Raw genomic sequence first — 16,224 nt, forward strand, 5'->3', positions numbered from 1 at the left:
GAGAGAGAGAGAGAGAGATTACTATTAAACAAGCATTCAATTTACTGTACAGTTCTACACACAACCAAACTATTCAAACACAAAAATGAACCTGTGCTGTAATTACAATAAACTGAGAAAGCCAACAAAAACAACAGCATGTTGAAAACAAACATAGAAGACTGGACTGTAAAAGAAGTGCTAACTAAGGCTGTATCATACAAGAACTGTACATCTCACTGATTTCCTGTGGTGAGGATATTCACGTCTGTATGGGGACGTGGGCATCTGCCACTTCCTGTGCGTCACTGCTTTCATGCAGACAAAAAATCATATGGCCAACACGTGTCTGTTGTGCAGTACCTTTGATTGGCCACACAAAATGTTGAGATGAAGTAAAAAAAGAAATGGTACAAATTGAATGTAATGGCATTTGAGACATCAAAGCCCATCACAATGTGAGATGTGTGCTATTGAGGAATAAAGGTGAGGAACCCCTGCTCCATTTTCTTAATGGTCTTCTCTACCAATAATCCCCCTTCACTCTACAAAGGGGGCGGAGGGGGGCTCCTTCAGGAAATTTCCACTTTTTGATTTCATACAGTATATTAGTGCCCTCTGCATGGTGAAGGATGAGGGCAAACGCAAGACGTCCTGGCTAAAATGGTTATACGTTTGCACTTCTACATAACACCACTGACATTGTAAAATATAATGATTTTATTATAGTATATACATACAATTGTAACACAGTAAGTCCACACCAAAACGTTTTAATTTCAACTTTTACAAATTAGTTTGGAGGTTGTCATCTGTGAATGTGCAGGTATGTGCATCCCATTTACACAAAAAACCCCAAAAAACAAAAGAACCTGCATTTGTAACAGAAGTTTGCATAAAAATGACCTTCATTTTTGTAGTGTCCCAAGATGCCCAAGTTTGCATTCAATTAGAAAACGGTCTGTAAGTCAATGCTGCAGCTACTTCTCGAAGTATTTGAAGGTTATAAATCGCACCTGCAAGTCCTGTTTTTAGTTTAAGCGCTTTCTTTTTTTCAATGTCGTTTTTGTCTTGTGGTAACATTTTTAAACTGTAGGGAGGTGCACTGGAACCTTTTTAAGGGAGGCATTGTGTTGGCTTAGTGCTCCCAACCAATTTGAAGTCACAAAGTCCCTTATAAAAGTGAATTGCTTTACCACACCTCGCTATGCTTTCACTAAGCTTGATTGCACTTTGCTAGGCTTTTACTATGGGACACTTTCATAGTGGCTGTGCAGGTAAACCATACTGCAGTATTATCCTTTCACTTTATTTTATTTAGCATATTGTTTTGTTTATTATCTTTGTGTAGGTGCCCATCTCATCCAATTATAACATTCTGGAGTTCTCTAGCTATCGAGAGCAGGTGATCGCTTTGTTCAGGTGAGAAGTAATACAGAGGACTAATAGCAATGGCTAGTCATGGTGCAGGGTTGGTGCTATGCAATATTTCAAATCCTCCGCATTTTCCAGGTTTTAGAATTCTTGTGAAAAAATCTGCATATCTCTAGAAGACTGCAATAGCACCGTGATTTGACTGTTTTTAAATTCTTGATACTGTGGTGTTTCTCAAAGCTAACCTACTGTTTGTGAAAAAAAAAAAAACAGACTATTTACATTTTTCAACACATTATATAAAAATGACAATTTATTGAAGTGCCTTGCCATTGCAATCTTTCAGTGTTATTACTTTGGAGCTTAAAGACTTGCTTGAAAATAATATACTGTTATTCACCATTCTGTCCTTTTTGCTGCCAAGACCCTGTTTTACAGCAATTTACAGCTGCACAGCAGCAACCAGCTTTCTTTCCACCATGTTAGTCTCAACAGGTGATTAAAGTCAACACACAGCATGTTGACTTCTAGTAGGCTGTAGATTTTGATTACAATAATTTGTGGAAATACAAAAAAAATTCTGTGCATTTTAAGTATATCTTTAACATGAAATAAAATAAAACCAACAAACATTTTTGTTACAGTGGTATAAACACTAGCTACTGATTACATTCCTCAAGGCACTGTTTTATGATTCTAATCACAATCAGAACCATCTTATTAAAAATAAACTGTGTTATAAATATAATATTTTATACAATGTGGGTTGTTATTGGAAGATTCTAAAGCACCCATGACAAGAAACTTGGATTAAACTTAAAAGGGGCAAAATAACTTTAGCGTAACAGCTTCCTTGCAAACTTCACTTATCGTTTTTCTGAAGATTTTTTCGAGACTTTGCACTGGGAGTGAATCTGCAGTTTGGTGGCAGGATGAATGGGCTTCACCTAAAGTTTTGGTTTTTACTCATTTAAGAAAAAGTTGTGTTTTTATATAAACTTTACATTTGAACTGATATCTGATATGCGCCTTGTGCTAAGCTATTTTCAATTTGTTTTAGTACAGTAGACATATTCAGTCATTTTTGTATACAGTTACATTTCCAAACCAAAAAAAGGCATTTTAAAAAGTAAATACCTACAATATATCAATTTAGTGAAGAGTGTTAGCTTAAAGCTGTATTTCTGTGCAGTGTATTTTAAGAAACTGTTGATGACATCACAAAGAGGAGCCTGCTCTGAAATTCTATTGAGTTCTTTCCAATGCTGGTACTGCACAGGTGCACAAGTGAGTATAAATACAAGGGCTCTTCTCCAGGGCGTTGTTTTTATGCTTGGGTTCAAACCTGTCGCTCTGCAAGATAAATAAATCCCTCTGAGCGTGCAAACAAGAGGACAGGCTCCTGTCTTCATGAAGAAACAAAGACAAGCTCCATATGCCTTCTGTCTTTCAATGTAGCAGAGCAACATCATCCCACAGCATGGCCTTGGCATAGCACTGCAAGAGGTCTGGGGATCATTGACAGCAATGCGGCTCCTTCATAAAGTCAAAAGACAAGAATGTTTGGAAGTCTTATGTAGGTAAAAACCTGCAGTTAATTCTTTAATTATATACTGTGCTTGGCTGGATTTCTGAGGGTTCGGGAGAACGGTAGGCAGGTGGATAACAAACGTCCTTTTCGGTGGGTTCATACTTGTGTTAAGGGTATTTCATCAGCTGCCTTTCCATTATGTGCCACGCTGCCATTTGCACTTGAAGGTTTTCCTTTGAGGTTGTACTCTCCTGTTTTATGCTGTTTGTAGTATACATAGTACAGGACCATTATTAATATTGGAATAACAAGAACAATTAGTACTACAACTCCAGCTATTATTGGAATGAGGTAATCTGAGAAGGAAATAAAAAAACAAATTGTAAGCAAAACATGTATTTCATTCAATTCTAAGAGTGTATTTGTTTGTTGCATGTGTGAGGGTGTTAGCTAATTTAAGACCTTTTTGTTTCCAAGTACATTTGGTTTTCAATATTTCTGATTCCCTCTGAACGCTCCTAAATATTCTCTTGTTAAATAACTGCAATACACATTTTACATTCAGAGTAGAAACGTGTGTGCTGTCAAATACTCAAGACATCCAAACTCTTATAATTTGATTCAAGGGGGTACTTTTCCTCATCACCTGTAATTTCTAGCTCTCTTATTTTGTGTCTTTTTTGTGTTTCTGTCATTAGCCCTGGTCCTCCCTGGAACTGATACTTTGAATAATTATCCTGTTTAAACAGAATAAATAAACAAATCAATCACGCACTGCCATCATCCTAGTTCCTTGCTCTAATACTCTTACCCTAATTAGCGATTCTGAAACTGGAGTAACCACTGATTATGTTGTTTTTACAAACGTTCACGTTTTTACTTTACAGTTATACAGATTATCTGTATTTTAGATATTGTTAAGATTATGAGGCTAATAAAAATAGACTTAAATACTGTAACAATCTTTTCTTTTGGGCAAAGTTGCATCTTAATTGCAAGTGGTAGCATGTTAAAATAACTAAGGGTTAATTCTGTTTAGATGTTGTAATGTAGTGTAGCAGATGGATGTGTGGAGATTGGTAGATGAAGTAGTAAGCCTATAATTGCATTAAATGGTTTACATTACCTGTAACTTCAACTGTAACTTTCCTTGTGAAATTCCCATGTATGTTCCTAGCATGGCATTCATAAACACCACGATTGCTAGATGAGGCTCCTGTGATAGTCACAGTAGACACACTGTCCTTCGTTGTGATCTTCACATTATCAGCTTCAGGGTGTTTCCACGTGTATGTAGGGGCTGGGATACCATCAGCAGTGCAGTTAAAAACTACGCTGTCCCCTTTCAGAACAGGCACACTTTCTTCTGCAGGGTTTATTGCACTGGGCTCATCTGAAAGAATGAACGGCATTAACGGCATTACTATTACAACACTTCATAGTAGCTACTCATGTATAATTTACTTTGAGTTGTGATCACAAGTTTTTGAAGATTCTGATCAATGTGAATTAAAGTTGTTAAATGATAAGTTTCTTCTCACCCAAACTAAGCTGTATTAATAACAGTCAAAGTTGTTATAATCGTGGAAAACAATAGTGGCGCCTTTGAGTAAATTGTTGATGCTCATAACATCGATATATATTGTAACTCCTGAATGTGGAGTTTTGCACAGCAGTGTATGTGATTGAAGCTCCATCTGAAAGGACATGCAGCTGCCAATGTTGATGGATAATGTTAATGATTCTGACAGCTCTAACATTGAATTCTTCTTTCAGGTTTTTTCTCTATTGCTCATTCCATCGGGCTGCCACCTTGTTTACAGTTTTGCAATGTTGTTGTTTTATTGTTATTATTATTTGCTCCCTGGTCTTGAGAAATCATGTGATAATGTGACCTTTCAACTCTGACTGTAGTTCTGCTTTACCCGAGGTGCAGAGCGGATATCGTACAGTAGATTTATTTTTCTGACCTCTGCTAACAGACACGGAATATCCTAAAAGGCTTAATGTAAAAAAAAAAAAAAAAGGCTTAATTCAAACCAAATCCCTAGAAACTTGCAAACGGCAAGCTTAACAGTTCCCAAGACAATCCTAAAAAAAATCTGGGGTTCCCATTGACATGCACAATATAGTAACCACGTTGAGCCCTACAAACAACCCATTTAATGTGAACTGCACTTCATGTGAAAAACGCTTAACGTGGCTGAAATTCTAATTCTAACCAGTTCCCATGGAAACACTTCCCAATACTTTCTTCCAAAAAGTGGGGTTCTTATTAACGCAATATAATGATCACATTCAGCCCTACAAAACCTAGCGTTTTTCACATTAAGCTTTAGGATGCCCCAACAAGTACTCTCATCTTGAGAACAGGAACTGGCCACATTGTTACCGTCCCGTCTCCTCAACCCTTTCCACTGGGGAAACTCCCTCAAGGGTGGTGTTCAGTCAACTGTAAGAGTCTTACTCATGGCATGCCTACGGAATACACTTTCGAATATTAGCTTAAACTTACACCCCACAGTAACTGTCACAGTGGCAACTGCGGATCCGTAGTTGTTCATAGTTTTAAGCTGGTAGACTCCTCCATCTGTTCTCGTCAGTATTTTGGATGAATCAAACTCTTTGCTATCCTTTAACCACACAGTTTTAGGGGGAGGATTTCCCTCAGCTTCACAGTCAAAGTGGCTGCTGAGTGTTTCGCCTTCTTTCAGATCTTTACTGGCGGGAAAATGTGTTTTTATCGTGGGAGGATCTGTAGTTTTTGGAAATAAGAAAAAAAAATGAAATTTGTAACTTAGATATGCAATACCATTTTTATTTATAAAAGCTTATTTTGAGAGGTTCATATAAAGACCATATCATCATTTAGATCGATCTTTATTAGGATCAGTTCTTTAGTAATACAAGCATTTCTCATCTATTTGGTGAATGAAATAGAGGGACCCCTGAATATCCCCTTCATTATACTGCGTGTATAATTGTACATTGTTAAGTTTCATATCTATGGGTCTATTTGATGATGCATACATGTTCTGGGAGAGCAACTTCTCAATCTCAACTCAGTTTACACAACTGTTTTATCATTTTAAAAAATCGTGACCAAAGGGGATATTATAAACCTCAGAACTTTCACCAGTGCATCGGAATCCTTGAACAACACACACAGACACACACACACACAGACACACACACACAAACACTGACACACACACACACACAGACACACACACACAAACACTGACACACACACAAACACTGACACACACACACAGATGCAAACACACATATACATTGACACACACACACACACACACACACACACACACACATGCAAACACACACATACACACTGACACACACACACACACACACACGCAAACAACGGCATACTGTATACTTACACAAAACATTGAAGGTGGTACTTTGATTTTTCTTAACAGAAATAGCAGCTAAATTCAGCTCAGTCTCACAAGTAATAATTTTGCCGTTGAGTTCTTTCTCTGCTTTAAACTCGTACTGAGCAAGTGTACTATTGTGAGTTTCATTGACAATTAAACCGTTGAGGAGCAGCCTTTGGGTTGCAGTTGCTGGGAATGAGCCATCCACACTGCATGTAACAATCCCTGTTTGATTTACCAGTACAGCCTCAGTGTGAAGGGTGGGCTCTGGTAGCACTATAACAAGACACACATGTTAGTACAGAACATTATTTCAGAATCTCTTCATCCAGTCCCCTAGCAATGGCAAATCTACAGAATTATACCAGGCTAGAATACAGGATGACGATTGACTCTACATAGTTTACAGACAGATTTGTAAACTGGAGCCAGTTACAGGGGGTTAGATTCTTGCTAGCCAATTGTTCAACATGTTGTAAGCTTGAGAAATATTGACTTAGATTTGGTGAGTTCATTTTTTGTGTGTGTAAAAGAGCATATAGATGTAAACATACTGGGACAATGTTTTTACTTACCGTAGCCTTGAACATTTCTACTTGCGCTTTTTGACAAAGATCTGAGGGACACATTACATGTAATCACTGCAGGTTCAACAGAATCCAGAGTAAAACCTTCTTCAACATACACGTTATCCATGTTGGAGCGGTTTGTGTGAATTTCATTATTTATCAGCAGCTCTACTTGGACTTCTTCAGGTGGGAAGGCATTTTTAAGTTCGCATCTCACTGTAGATGACTGGTTGACTTCTACATTTTCTGATACAGTAAGGATTGGTTGTTCAAAATCTACAATACAAGAAACAGACCCGAACATGCGGTTAAAATATACCATACTGCTAATGTACTACTGCCTTTGAGATCTGTGTACAATCCCCAGGTTTCATGACATGCACAATCAGAACAGTCACAAAGAATAACAAGACCACCCGGTCAGCGTTCTGTCCCTGGGTGTCGTTTTAGATCTGGGGTGGCCCATGTTAGAGCTATGCTGTTCATAGCTGACCTTTGTCTTGTACCAGGTATGACCAGACTGTTATTGTCAGGGGAATGAGAAGACTGTAAGAACACTGTGAGCTTGCCTTTAATGGGGGACAATGGGGTTAGTTAGATCAATGGCAACAATTAATAACTTTCAATTAATTTACAAACTGACTGTTTAGGTAACGGACCTTGATTAGCACTAGTCTTGGACTTGCTAATGGTACAGTACCTGCGGTAGTCCCAGAAAGGTGCTAATCAGTTTTTGCAACAGAGGAGCAAGAAGGTTTCACATGGGGAGGAGGCTTATGTCTCTACTGCTGACGCCACCTTAGTGCAATGCAGACAAAGTGAGATGTTAAAATAAACTGTGACGAGGTCTACTTTCTGAAAACGCAGAATCCACAGGAATTATATTTCATTGTGAAATTAAACATGACTATCTATGGGACACTGTAGCTTTAATTGATGCTTCGATTTGTTGCTTTGAGATTATTGTTGCTGGTATGTTTCAACTCATTCATTGATTATTGATTGCCATTGGTTTTTATGTTGCCAACCTCGCTGTAACATTCATTGATTGATGAATCTCCTTGATGCCTTACTCCTCACGTAGCTAACTACCTATTAACAAATGCTTTCCTTGTGATGATAGCTGTTTTGTAAAGAGAAATTCACAATCTAATGAAAAACATTGTATGTCTTCTAGCTTCTTTTATAATAGTGTTCTTGCATGGAGTTTATTACACAATTGTCCAATACTTGATTAGGAAATTGGTTTCTGATTGCCCTTGCCTGAAGGACATGGAAACTATATCACAGACAGGGAAAGAGTTTCTAAAGACTTACCAATTGGAAGCATTCTGAATGGGAGAGATACATTTTTTATTGGTTCTCCCAGCTCCAATTGAAGCTCTGCCACACAAGTGTACTCCGCTCCATTGTCTGCTCTGGTTGGTGTTACTGGGAAGGGGACGCTTTCATTCACAGGAAACCGTGTTGAGTTATGAGTAAAGCTTCTATTCCCAAGCTGTTCATCTCCCTTATACAGCTTCACACTAAGATATCTGATAGGAGCCACATCTAGGACCTGGCATGTTATATTAGATTCTACACCAATCTTCATAAACTCAGGAGCGATTAGGGAGACACTTTCTGGATACTCTGCAAATGAACATAAACAATATTGTTTTTGCTACAGGGTGATATTAAAAGGCTGAGATCAGTGTGCTGTATAGAAATGTAAAGAACAAACAAAGACAATGCAGATTATGCAGCAAACTCTGTCCATACAGAAAAGTTTGAAAAATAACACTGGGATGCTATCCTGAAGAAACCCTGGCAGAACCATGTGCAGATCCCAGCAATGCAACTCCATGAACTTGGGACACACTGTCTACTGCACAGAGGTGCTGATACAGTAGGGGCACTCACTGTATATATCAGTACTAAACTTGTACTGCATAGTGACAAGTTTCAACAGTATTAAGTAGTTTTCACCCCACATACAGTCAACTTACAAACAATGTAAAATAAGTGTTATATGAAGTCACTTACTGTAAATAACCGAATCCAGTTTTTCTGCACACTGACGGGGTTCATTCATGTAGTTTATAAAGCATTTTGGCTCTGCATCCCAAACAGTGAGGCTGCTGACATTCCAAACTGCTATTTTACTCTTTTGTTCATTCACAGGGGAAACAGAAGCCTCCCAGCCAGCCTCTAATACATCTTCACGTGTTGTGGAGCAGTTGACAGTCACTGGGTCTCCAAATCTCACCACGACTCTAGAGGGGTCAATATTCACATCACAGACAGCAGAATCAGCTCCTGAAAAAAAGATAAGAATCATCAACTTCCTATTTAATTTATTATCTTTCACAAGACCATTCATGCAATGGTGTGTTTCACTCAGACAGGTGCACAGTAAATCATTGCAAAAGCAAAATGAATGTGTTTAAAATGTGTGCCTACAATGGCTAAAGTTGTAAATCTATGTCATTGTCACACAATTCAATATCATGATTGTATTTTATTGAGAGTAGGATTGTATGGTTATCTTTTCATAAACATGTATTTTAGCAACAAGTGACCTGCATGGTAAAGCATAGAAAAGATCAGTAAAGCATAGAAAAGTCACAGAAACTATAGTAATTGCAAAACCATGCGAAAAGCATAGTAAACCTGCAACACTTCAGGGGTGACATCAGGTATAAACTGAGCAATAGTCAGCAGTTCATAAATGAGAAGTCACAACCTAAAACCAGACGTGCTTCTTGTTTTGAATTTCTGCTCTATAAACAACTCCAGTGTGGATCCTTTCCTCCAAGTTATTCACTATAATGTTTCAGCCCAATCTCAGCTGGAGGAAGCTGTGGCATGGTCCATTTCCCGTGATAATATGACCTTATTTCCTGTAATCCAGTTCAGTGACATGAGCCTATTAACTATTTAGTGAACCCCTTTAAACAGTGTGGATGTTATTGTTCTGCAGTCTAATTTGATACCATAAAACAGAACAATAGTTTTATCCTTTTTTCATCTTCCCTAGTATAGATCTGTATATGGTTCCTCTTGCTTTTTGACTAAACACATTATGAAGAGGTTCTGCCATTTGGGGAGAGCTGGCAGTGAGTAAAGTCTGGGGTTTCACTTGCAGGGCCCTTTGGAGCTGATGCATCCTAAACCATGCATGACCCACAGCATGAGTTACACCATCCAGCATGTTTTACAAGAAACCCCATTAGAAAAGCAGATTGGAATTTCCCAACAGATGGTTTCGAAATGAGTTAAGATGATTATGAGTAATAGCCTAGTTAATATTGACTGACCACTGCCAACAACACTGGTAAGGTACTAGAAATAATAGAGTATTTGTTAATAATAATAATAATAATAATAATAATAATAATAATAATAATAATAATAATAATAATAATAAATATCCCCAATTTAAAGTTGAATTGTTCTTGATATTTATCCCTCATCTCAGTCCTCAAAGCAACAATAAATCTTTTTTTTTTTTTTTTTTTTTTTAAACATAGAGAGCTCCAGGATGTAGCCACCCTTTAGCCGCTTCTCCTCAGAATAGCTGTGGTGCCAAACTTCTTTTTCCTGCCGCACAGTAGTAGTCTATGCATGCAGTTTGAAATTGATACTCTTGAAACGCTCAACCAGCCTTCAACGTTTTTTTTCATTTTAAACGTTGATTTTGTTCGTTTCTGGAAATGGTATTCGCTATTAAATTAGATTTAATTTGGAAATTAAAACGAACAGCAGCATGCGTGTTTTTTCAACCCTTACACTCCCTTCCAGCACTGGTTTTGAGATGGTCGGGACGTGTGTAGAATTTACAGTTGCTTATTACCAGCAGATCTGGTTCGAAAGTACATCAGTGCTGGTGGGAGACAGAATTCCTTGCAGAGGATATTGGTTCAGAATGGTTTAGACTTCTGCCCATGTTAGATGATGAAAACATATATACACGAAGGGGGGGGGGGGGGGGGCTGTGGTTTAGCCAGGTTTTTAAAAACTAAATTACCATACCGTTATGTGTTAATAATAAGAGCATAGATATTATTTACACTACCGGTAGATAAGCAACGAAACGCTATATACATTTATACCTATCATGTTTTTACATTATTATCCGTACTGTAACCTGAACATAATCATGATAAACTGTTTGCAATTACATACATAAGGGAAGAAAAAGCTTTACTGAATTAATAATTGATATGTTTTTAAGTAAACAAACAGATCGTGGCAGTCCTGACTGCGTGATAGTGTATTATATACCTTACTTTAGTGTTGCCTGCGAACCAGCAACTGGTAACTCTTAACTGTCTGACGAAAGACAGAACAGCAAACTTACTAACCACGACTAACATAAATCGTTGAGTGAAACATCGTGTATTCATTATTCATTGGCGCTAGAGAGAAAAATGCTGTGCAGTGAAATAGAGTTCTGCATTCATTTTTGAAACGATGACAATTTTAATAAAAAAACTGAAAAAAAAACCCTGTAGGAACTGTACTACAAAACTGTTTAAAATGAACACCACAAATCGTATCCATATTTTAACTGTTTAATGTTAAAAACACGTGTAAGGTATTTAATACATATACATAATACAAACTTCGATTGAGTTTGTAGGCTCCCGTTTCTAAAAAACTATAACTAGTTATTAACTAAAATAACATGCTGTATCTTTTTAGGATATAAAACAAATATGTATATAACTTACCGCTCGTTGTTATGGAGACAAGTAATAATGAAACAGAGAGAATGTGCAGTGGTCTAACTTCCATTTGTTTTTGTTTCTTAGTTTCCAGTCACAAAATGAAGTTATTTTTAAAACCACAATACAAATCAAGCCTTAGAAAAAGTAAAAAAAAAAATCCAACTCAGGACCTTTATCTTGCAGCCTCTCGGTAAGCCTTCGGTGTAAACCCAGTTTACAGGAAATGATACGATATACAGCAAGCTAACTGCCTACCCCTTTAGTTTCTCTTCAATTATGTCATAGCTTGACATGGAAATCCCCAAGCTTTCAAAATCCCAGAGACCCTCACCCCCTCCAAAACTGGAATTTCCAAAAAATGTAAAGTGAGTCTGGTGCTTCACCGTGTCTAATTAAAAACAAACAAACAAACAATAATTAGAAAGTAGTTTATATTTTAAAAGACGCTGCTTGGTATGTTAATTGACATATTTCACAGTAAAACGCACACTCCAGGATCTGTGTGGGAGTCTGACTACAACCTTGGGACCAGGGAAATGTTTCCTTTGTGTATAAATCTGTCATTGGTTGACGGTTATTATTATAGCTCCAGTTACCAGTTAAAACAAAACAAAACAAAACAAAAAAATTGCCAAGTTGAATATTATTTTACCGATTGGTTTAGTGCTCCAGACCTTGAAGCACATCTTTACACTAGAGAAATCTAGTTGTACTAGTTTTTACATCTTTATCACTGTAAAACCCACGTTTCAAAATACGATGTTACTGACAAAAGCTTTGAACAAAATGATGGCTTGTTAAAGCAGAAGTGTTGGTCTTTGGACCGGAGTTCATTGAACAGAAAAGAAGGGAGAGAACCGCAGAGTGAGTGGGGGTAGGGCTAGTAGAAAAAGTGGTCGGGGCTGAACGTGAGCTGCTGATGACACATCTAAATCAACAGTGCTTCATTTGAATTGGTTTCAATTTGTCCGTTCATATCTGGTAACCAAATTGAAGTTATTTAAAATTTTGTTTTTAGACTCCTGCGTTAGAACTTCCCCTGTCACTTGTACAGAGGGATTTTGAAGTCCCTAGTACTCTCTCTCTTAAAGGAATGTCTCCTTCATTCCTGGGAGGAGTTTCATATATTTATCCTGGTAGTAACATATGGGGTTCCATGTGTTAAAAAAAAAAAAGAGTTAATATTTTAACGTCTTTTTTTTTTTTCCAGATTTAACTTAAATCTTGTATTTTTTCTCCAGATTTATAAATGTTGTGAAAATAAATAAATATATATTTTTAAATGTGTACATTCAGATATAATTTATATTTAGCAACTTTTCAACATTTGCTAAATCTTTATTTTAAAAATAAATGAATACTGTATTTTGTTATTAAATATTTATTTGGAGAATCAAGATTTAGCTGTTTGGAAATAAATCTGGATTCGTGAACTTAAATATTTAACTAAATCTTATATCTCTTATCTAAATCTTACAAGCCAGTGGTACGTACAAATGGTACCATTCTGTCTTTATACCACGGGGCTCCCCTTGTGCACTTCAGTACAGAGCTTTTGTATTGCCAATGCAGTGATCGTTTGCTGAGGTTTTTGGGGAGGCGAAGGAGATTTTATGCAATGCTTCCTTTGCAGGCTTTGAAATAATATAATAAATAAATAAAGCTGTGTACTTTGGCAAGTATCTTATATCCTCACATCGGTCTTGGCCTTGTGGTGCATTTGGTTTCAATTAGTTTAGATAATGAATATAGATGTGTTGGCTGCCTGTGACAGGAAGGGATACAAAGGGAAGAAACACACAATCTTTTGCGAAATTACATCTAAAATGACGGAACTATGGAAGAATGCAGGATGCTGACCCCAAGGAATGATATGCTGTTTCGCAAGCAAACATTATTGGAGTGCGGGAGCTGAAGCTTTAACTGCGGGTTGAGGTCCCATTGTGTGGGGGGTGATTAGCTAGCCAGCATTGGGAAAATAGGGGCTTTCTGCCAGAATGTGCCAGAGAGTATACATATGCATGGAGAGAAGCAATAGCTTTCTGTGTAAAAATCTGCCAGTCCAGAGATCAATCCAGCTCAGTGCTGGTTAGACAAATGTAGCCAAATGAGCCAGCTGGCCTCTCTCAGCTATTTGAAATAATGCTGCTGCTACGGGTCTCGGATATGAAACAACAACAACCCACGTACTTTATAGGAACGTTTCAATTTCTTCCGCTCCCACGGATGATGCAGGGAGTGATTGTTTATAGCCTCAGTTTATAATTAGTAAGATGTCACATGTTCCATTTCAACCCTTACAGACTGTTTAAAAATATATATAGCAGCCGGGACACTGTGCTAATACTAGTGTGTAACAGCGGAGGAATCCTAGCAGAACCATTTGTAGCCAACATCATTACCAATAATGTCCATACCATTGTGATACAGTTAATATGTCAAACTATGAAAGTCATGATACCATTGGTTCACTGTAGTTGCCCCTTGTGCAGCCAAAACCTAAATTCAGAACCCAAACCATTGCCTTGCCATTGTAATACCACTGGGCAATTCTTATTACAATTGTCTTTATTTGAAAGAATTGCCTGTGATTCACAGAAATAGGTGGTACATGCCTTACCATATTTCCTGTAAGCAGTGCTGATTTATGTGAAAGGAGTAGGAAATGCTTATCTTTTAGTGCAGGCTTTGATTGGGGAAGGGAATTACACTTTCAACATGTTGAATGGAATGGAAAGAACAGCAACATTCCAAATGGCTTGGATTAGAAATTGCAGAGAAAGAGGGAGGAAACTGATTAATTGGGTGGCAAATATATTGTAGAGGATTTGTTGAGCCACACCTTTCAACACCTCATGTTGATATACTGTACACTGTTGCATTCACTTACTGCACCTCTCTTTGAGCCCTCTTAGAGCCTGTAAGCAAAACATCAGAAAGCATGAATGATAAAGATGATTCTGTGTGTGATATTGTATCAGGTGAGTCCCTCGGGAACTCCTTGTGACACACAATTCTGAGTACATGGGCTGCCTCTCCCATGTGAAAAGACCTGCAGTTAAAAGTTGAATCTCCCTGTTAGGAACGGGAAAGGCTGCAGAACTGACAGACTGAGGGCTTACATACATCCCCCAAAAAATTACATTTTTACTACTTATGTAATAGAATAGTATTTTTTTTTCTTTATTAACTTAACAAACAGCTAATAAACATGTTAATGTACATTATTTATTTTCTGTTAACTGTTAGTTAATAATATATAATAGGTCAGCTAAAGCTGCAAATACCAGAGCCCTAGGGGTGATCAATCAAACACCAGAGCCCTATGGATGATCAATACCCAGTCGATCATATGCTTGAAATCGGTTCAAATTGTTACTGTAATAATGTTTAGCAAATTAAATCAGGTTTTTATTAACCCTAACCCTAACCATAACCCTCAGCTAAAAATTAACAATGTTTGTTAACAGTTAATAAACAAAATAAAAGGCACTTAAAATAAAGTGTGACCGTATTTAGCATGAGGGGACCAAGGTGGGTGTTAGATTGGTGTCTTTTCTATTATTTATTGGAAAACCCCTTGAAACACCAACAAAAAAAATGATACTCGTGTTATTATGTAGGTCTACCTCATCAAAATGTTCTCACCATGTGGGGAATGAGTTACACAGCGTTTCCAAACATAACACCGCACCAGGATTGTACACTTCAACTAGAAGGACTCCTATATTCATTCTGCAAACAAACAAATATATATCAAAACCATCAAGGTAATTTTAAAAAAAAACACACACACACACAAAAACCTTTAAAAACAATTGAGAAATAATATTTAATTTCAATACCAAATAATTAAAATTTCGAATTTGGTTCTGATTCTTTTTAAAAAAAAATTATTTTAATACTATTAATACTTTAATACATGCCAGAGTGTTACAGGAATAACCTCCAAGGACATATTCAAAAATAATCCCGTCCGTCATTCACTTTAGTTTTGTTCTGGCTACGTTATGATGAGTTTGAGCAGCTGAGATGCAGTCTATTTTTAGCAGGTTCTCACTCTTCAAACCATCCCCTTCAAGGCGAGAGCTGAAGCTGGTTTATATCACAGATTTACTGATTGAACACACAGGCAGAACGTGGCATAAAATCCTGCAGAAAAGGCTGTGTGTGTCGCTGCATTTGAGCTGCATTACTGAAGTTTTACTTATTCTACAACTATTCAAGATGTTTTAGAAGTGTATTTAAAAAAAAAAAGTCTGTTTGCTACATTCTTCCATAGTTTACACTTTGGTGGCACACTCTGCTTTTATTAGTTAGCAGTTGTTGACAGTTCAGTTGGTTTACATTCCCTAAACAGAAGATTACCGTATAGGGAAATACATACAGGATTGGACTAGAATGGCTGCTGTAGACAGACAGATTGCTGTACTGGACCAGTTACCGTAAAAACAGCTGTATAAGCCACACCGGTGTATAAGCCCCCCCCCCCTTTTTGAGAGAACAGTTTCAGGAAAAAGCCTATAGGTCTGTGACAGAGTGGTGAGTGAATACAGGTGAGTGCAGTGCAGAGCGGATACAAAACAGACAGACACTGATTTCCAGGTGCAAGGGTGTTAATTGAATGATTTTACAATGTCCAGAGCCTTATTGCAAAC

At 37.4% G+C, this 16,224-nt stretch overlaps 1 protein-coding gene across 1 annotated transcript; it reads right to left on the bottom strand.

Annotated features, from left to right (window-relative positions):
- Positions 1-1,412: 1,412 nt before the first annotated feature.
- Positions 1,413-11,825, bottom strand: LOC117965636 (intercellular adhesion molecule 5-like). The gene is made up of 8 exons (XM_059008125.1): positions 11,570-11,825; positions 8,880-9,152; positions 8,172-8,486; positions 6,861-7,130; positions 6,289-6,561; positions 5,400-5,639; positions 4,011-4,277; positions 1,413-3,240 (listed from the first exon to the last, which is right to left on the bottom strand). The coding sequence occupies exons 1-8, from the start codon at positions 11,631-11,633 to the stop codon at positions 3,041-3,043; spliced, it is 1,902 nt and encodes a 633-aa protein (XP_058864108.1). The 5' UTR covers positions 11,634-11,825; the 3' UTR covers positions 1,413-3,040.
- Positions 11,826-16,224: the final 4,399 nt, after the last annotated feature.

This window comes from Acipenser ruthenus, chromosome 36 (assembly GCF_902713425.1).
Source record: "Acipenser ruthenus chromosome 36, fAciRut3.2 maternal haplotype, whole genome shotgun sequence".
NCBI classification, from domain to species: Eukaryota; Metazoa; Chordata; class Actinopteri; order Acipenseriformes; family Acipenseridae; genus Acipenser; species Acipenser ruthenus.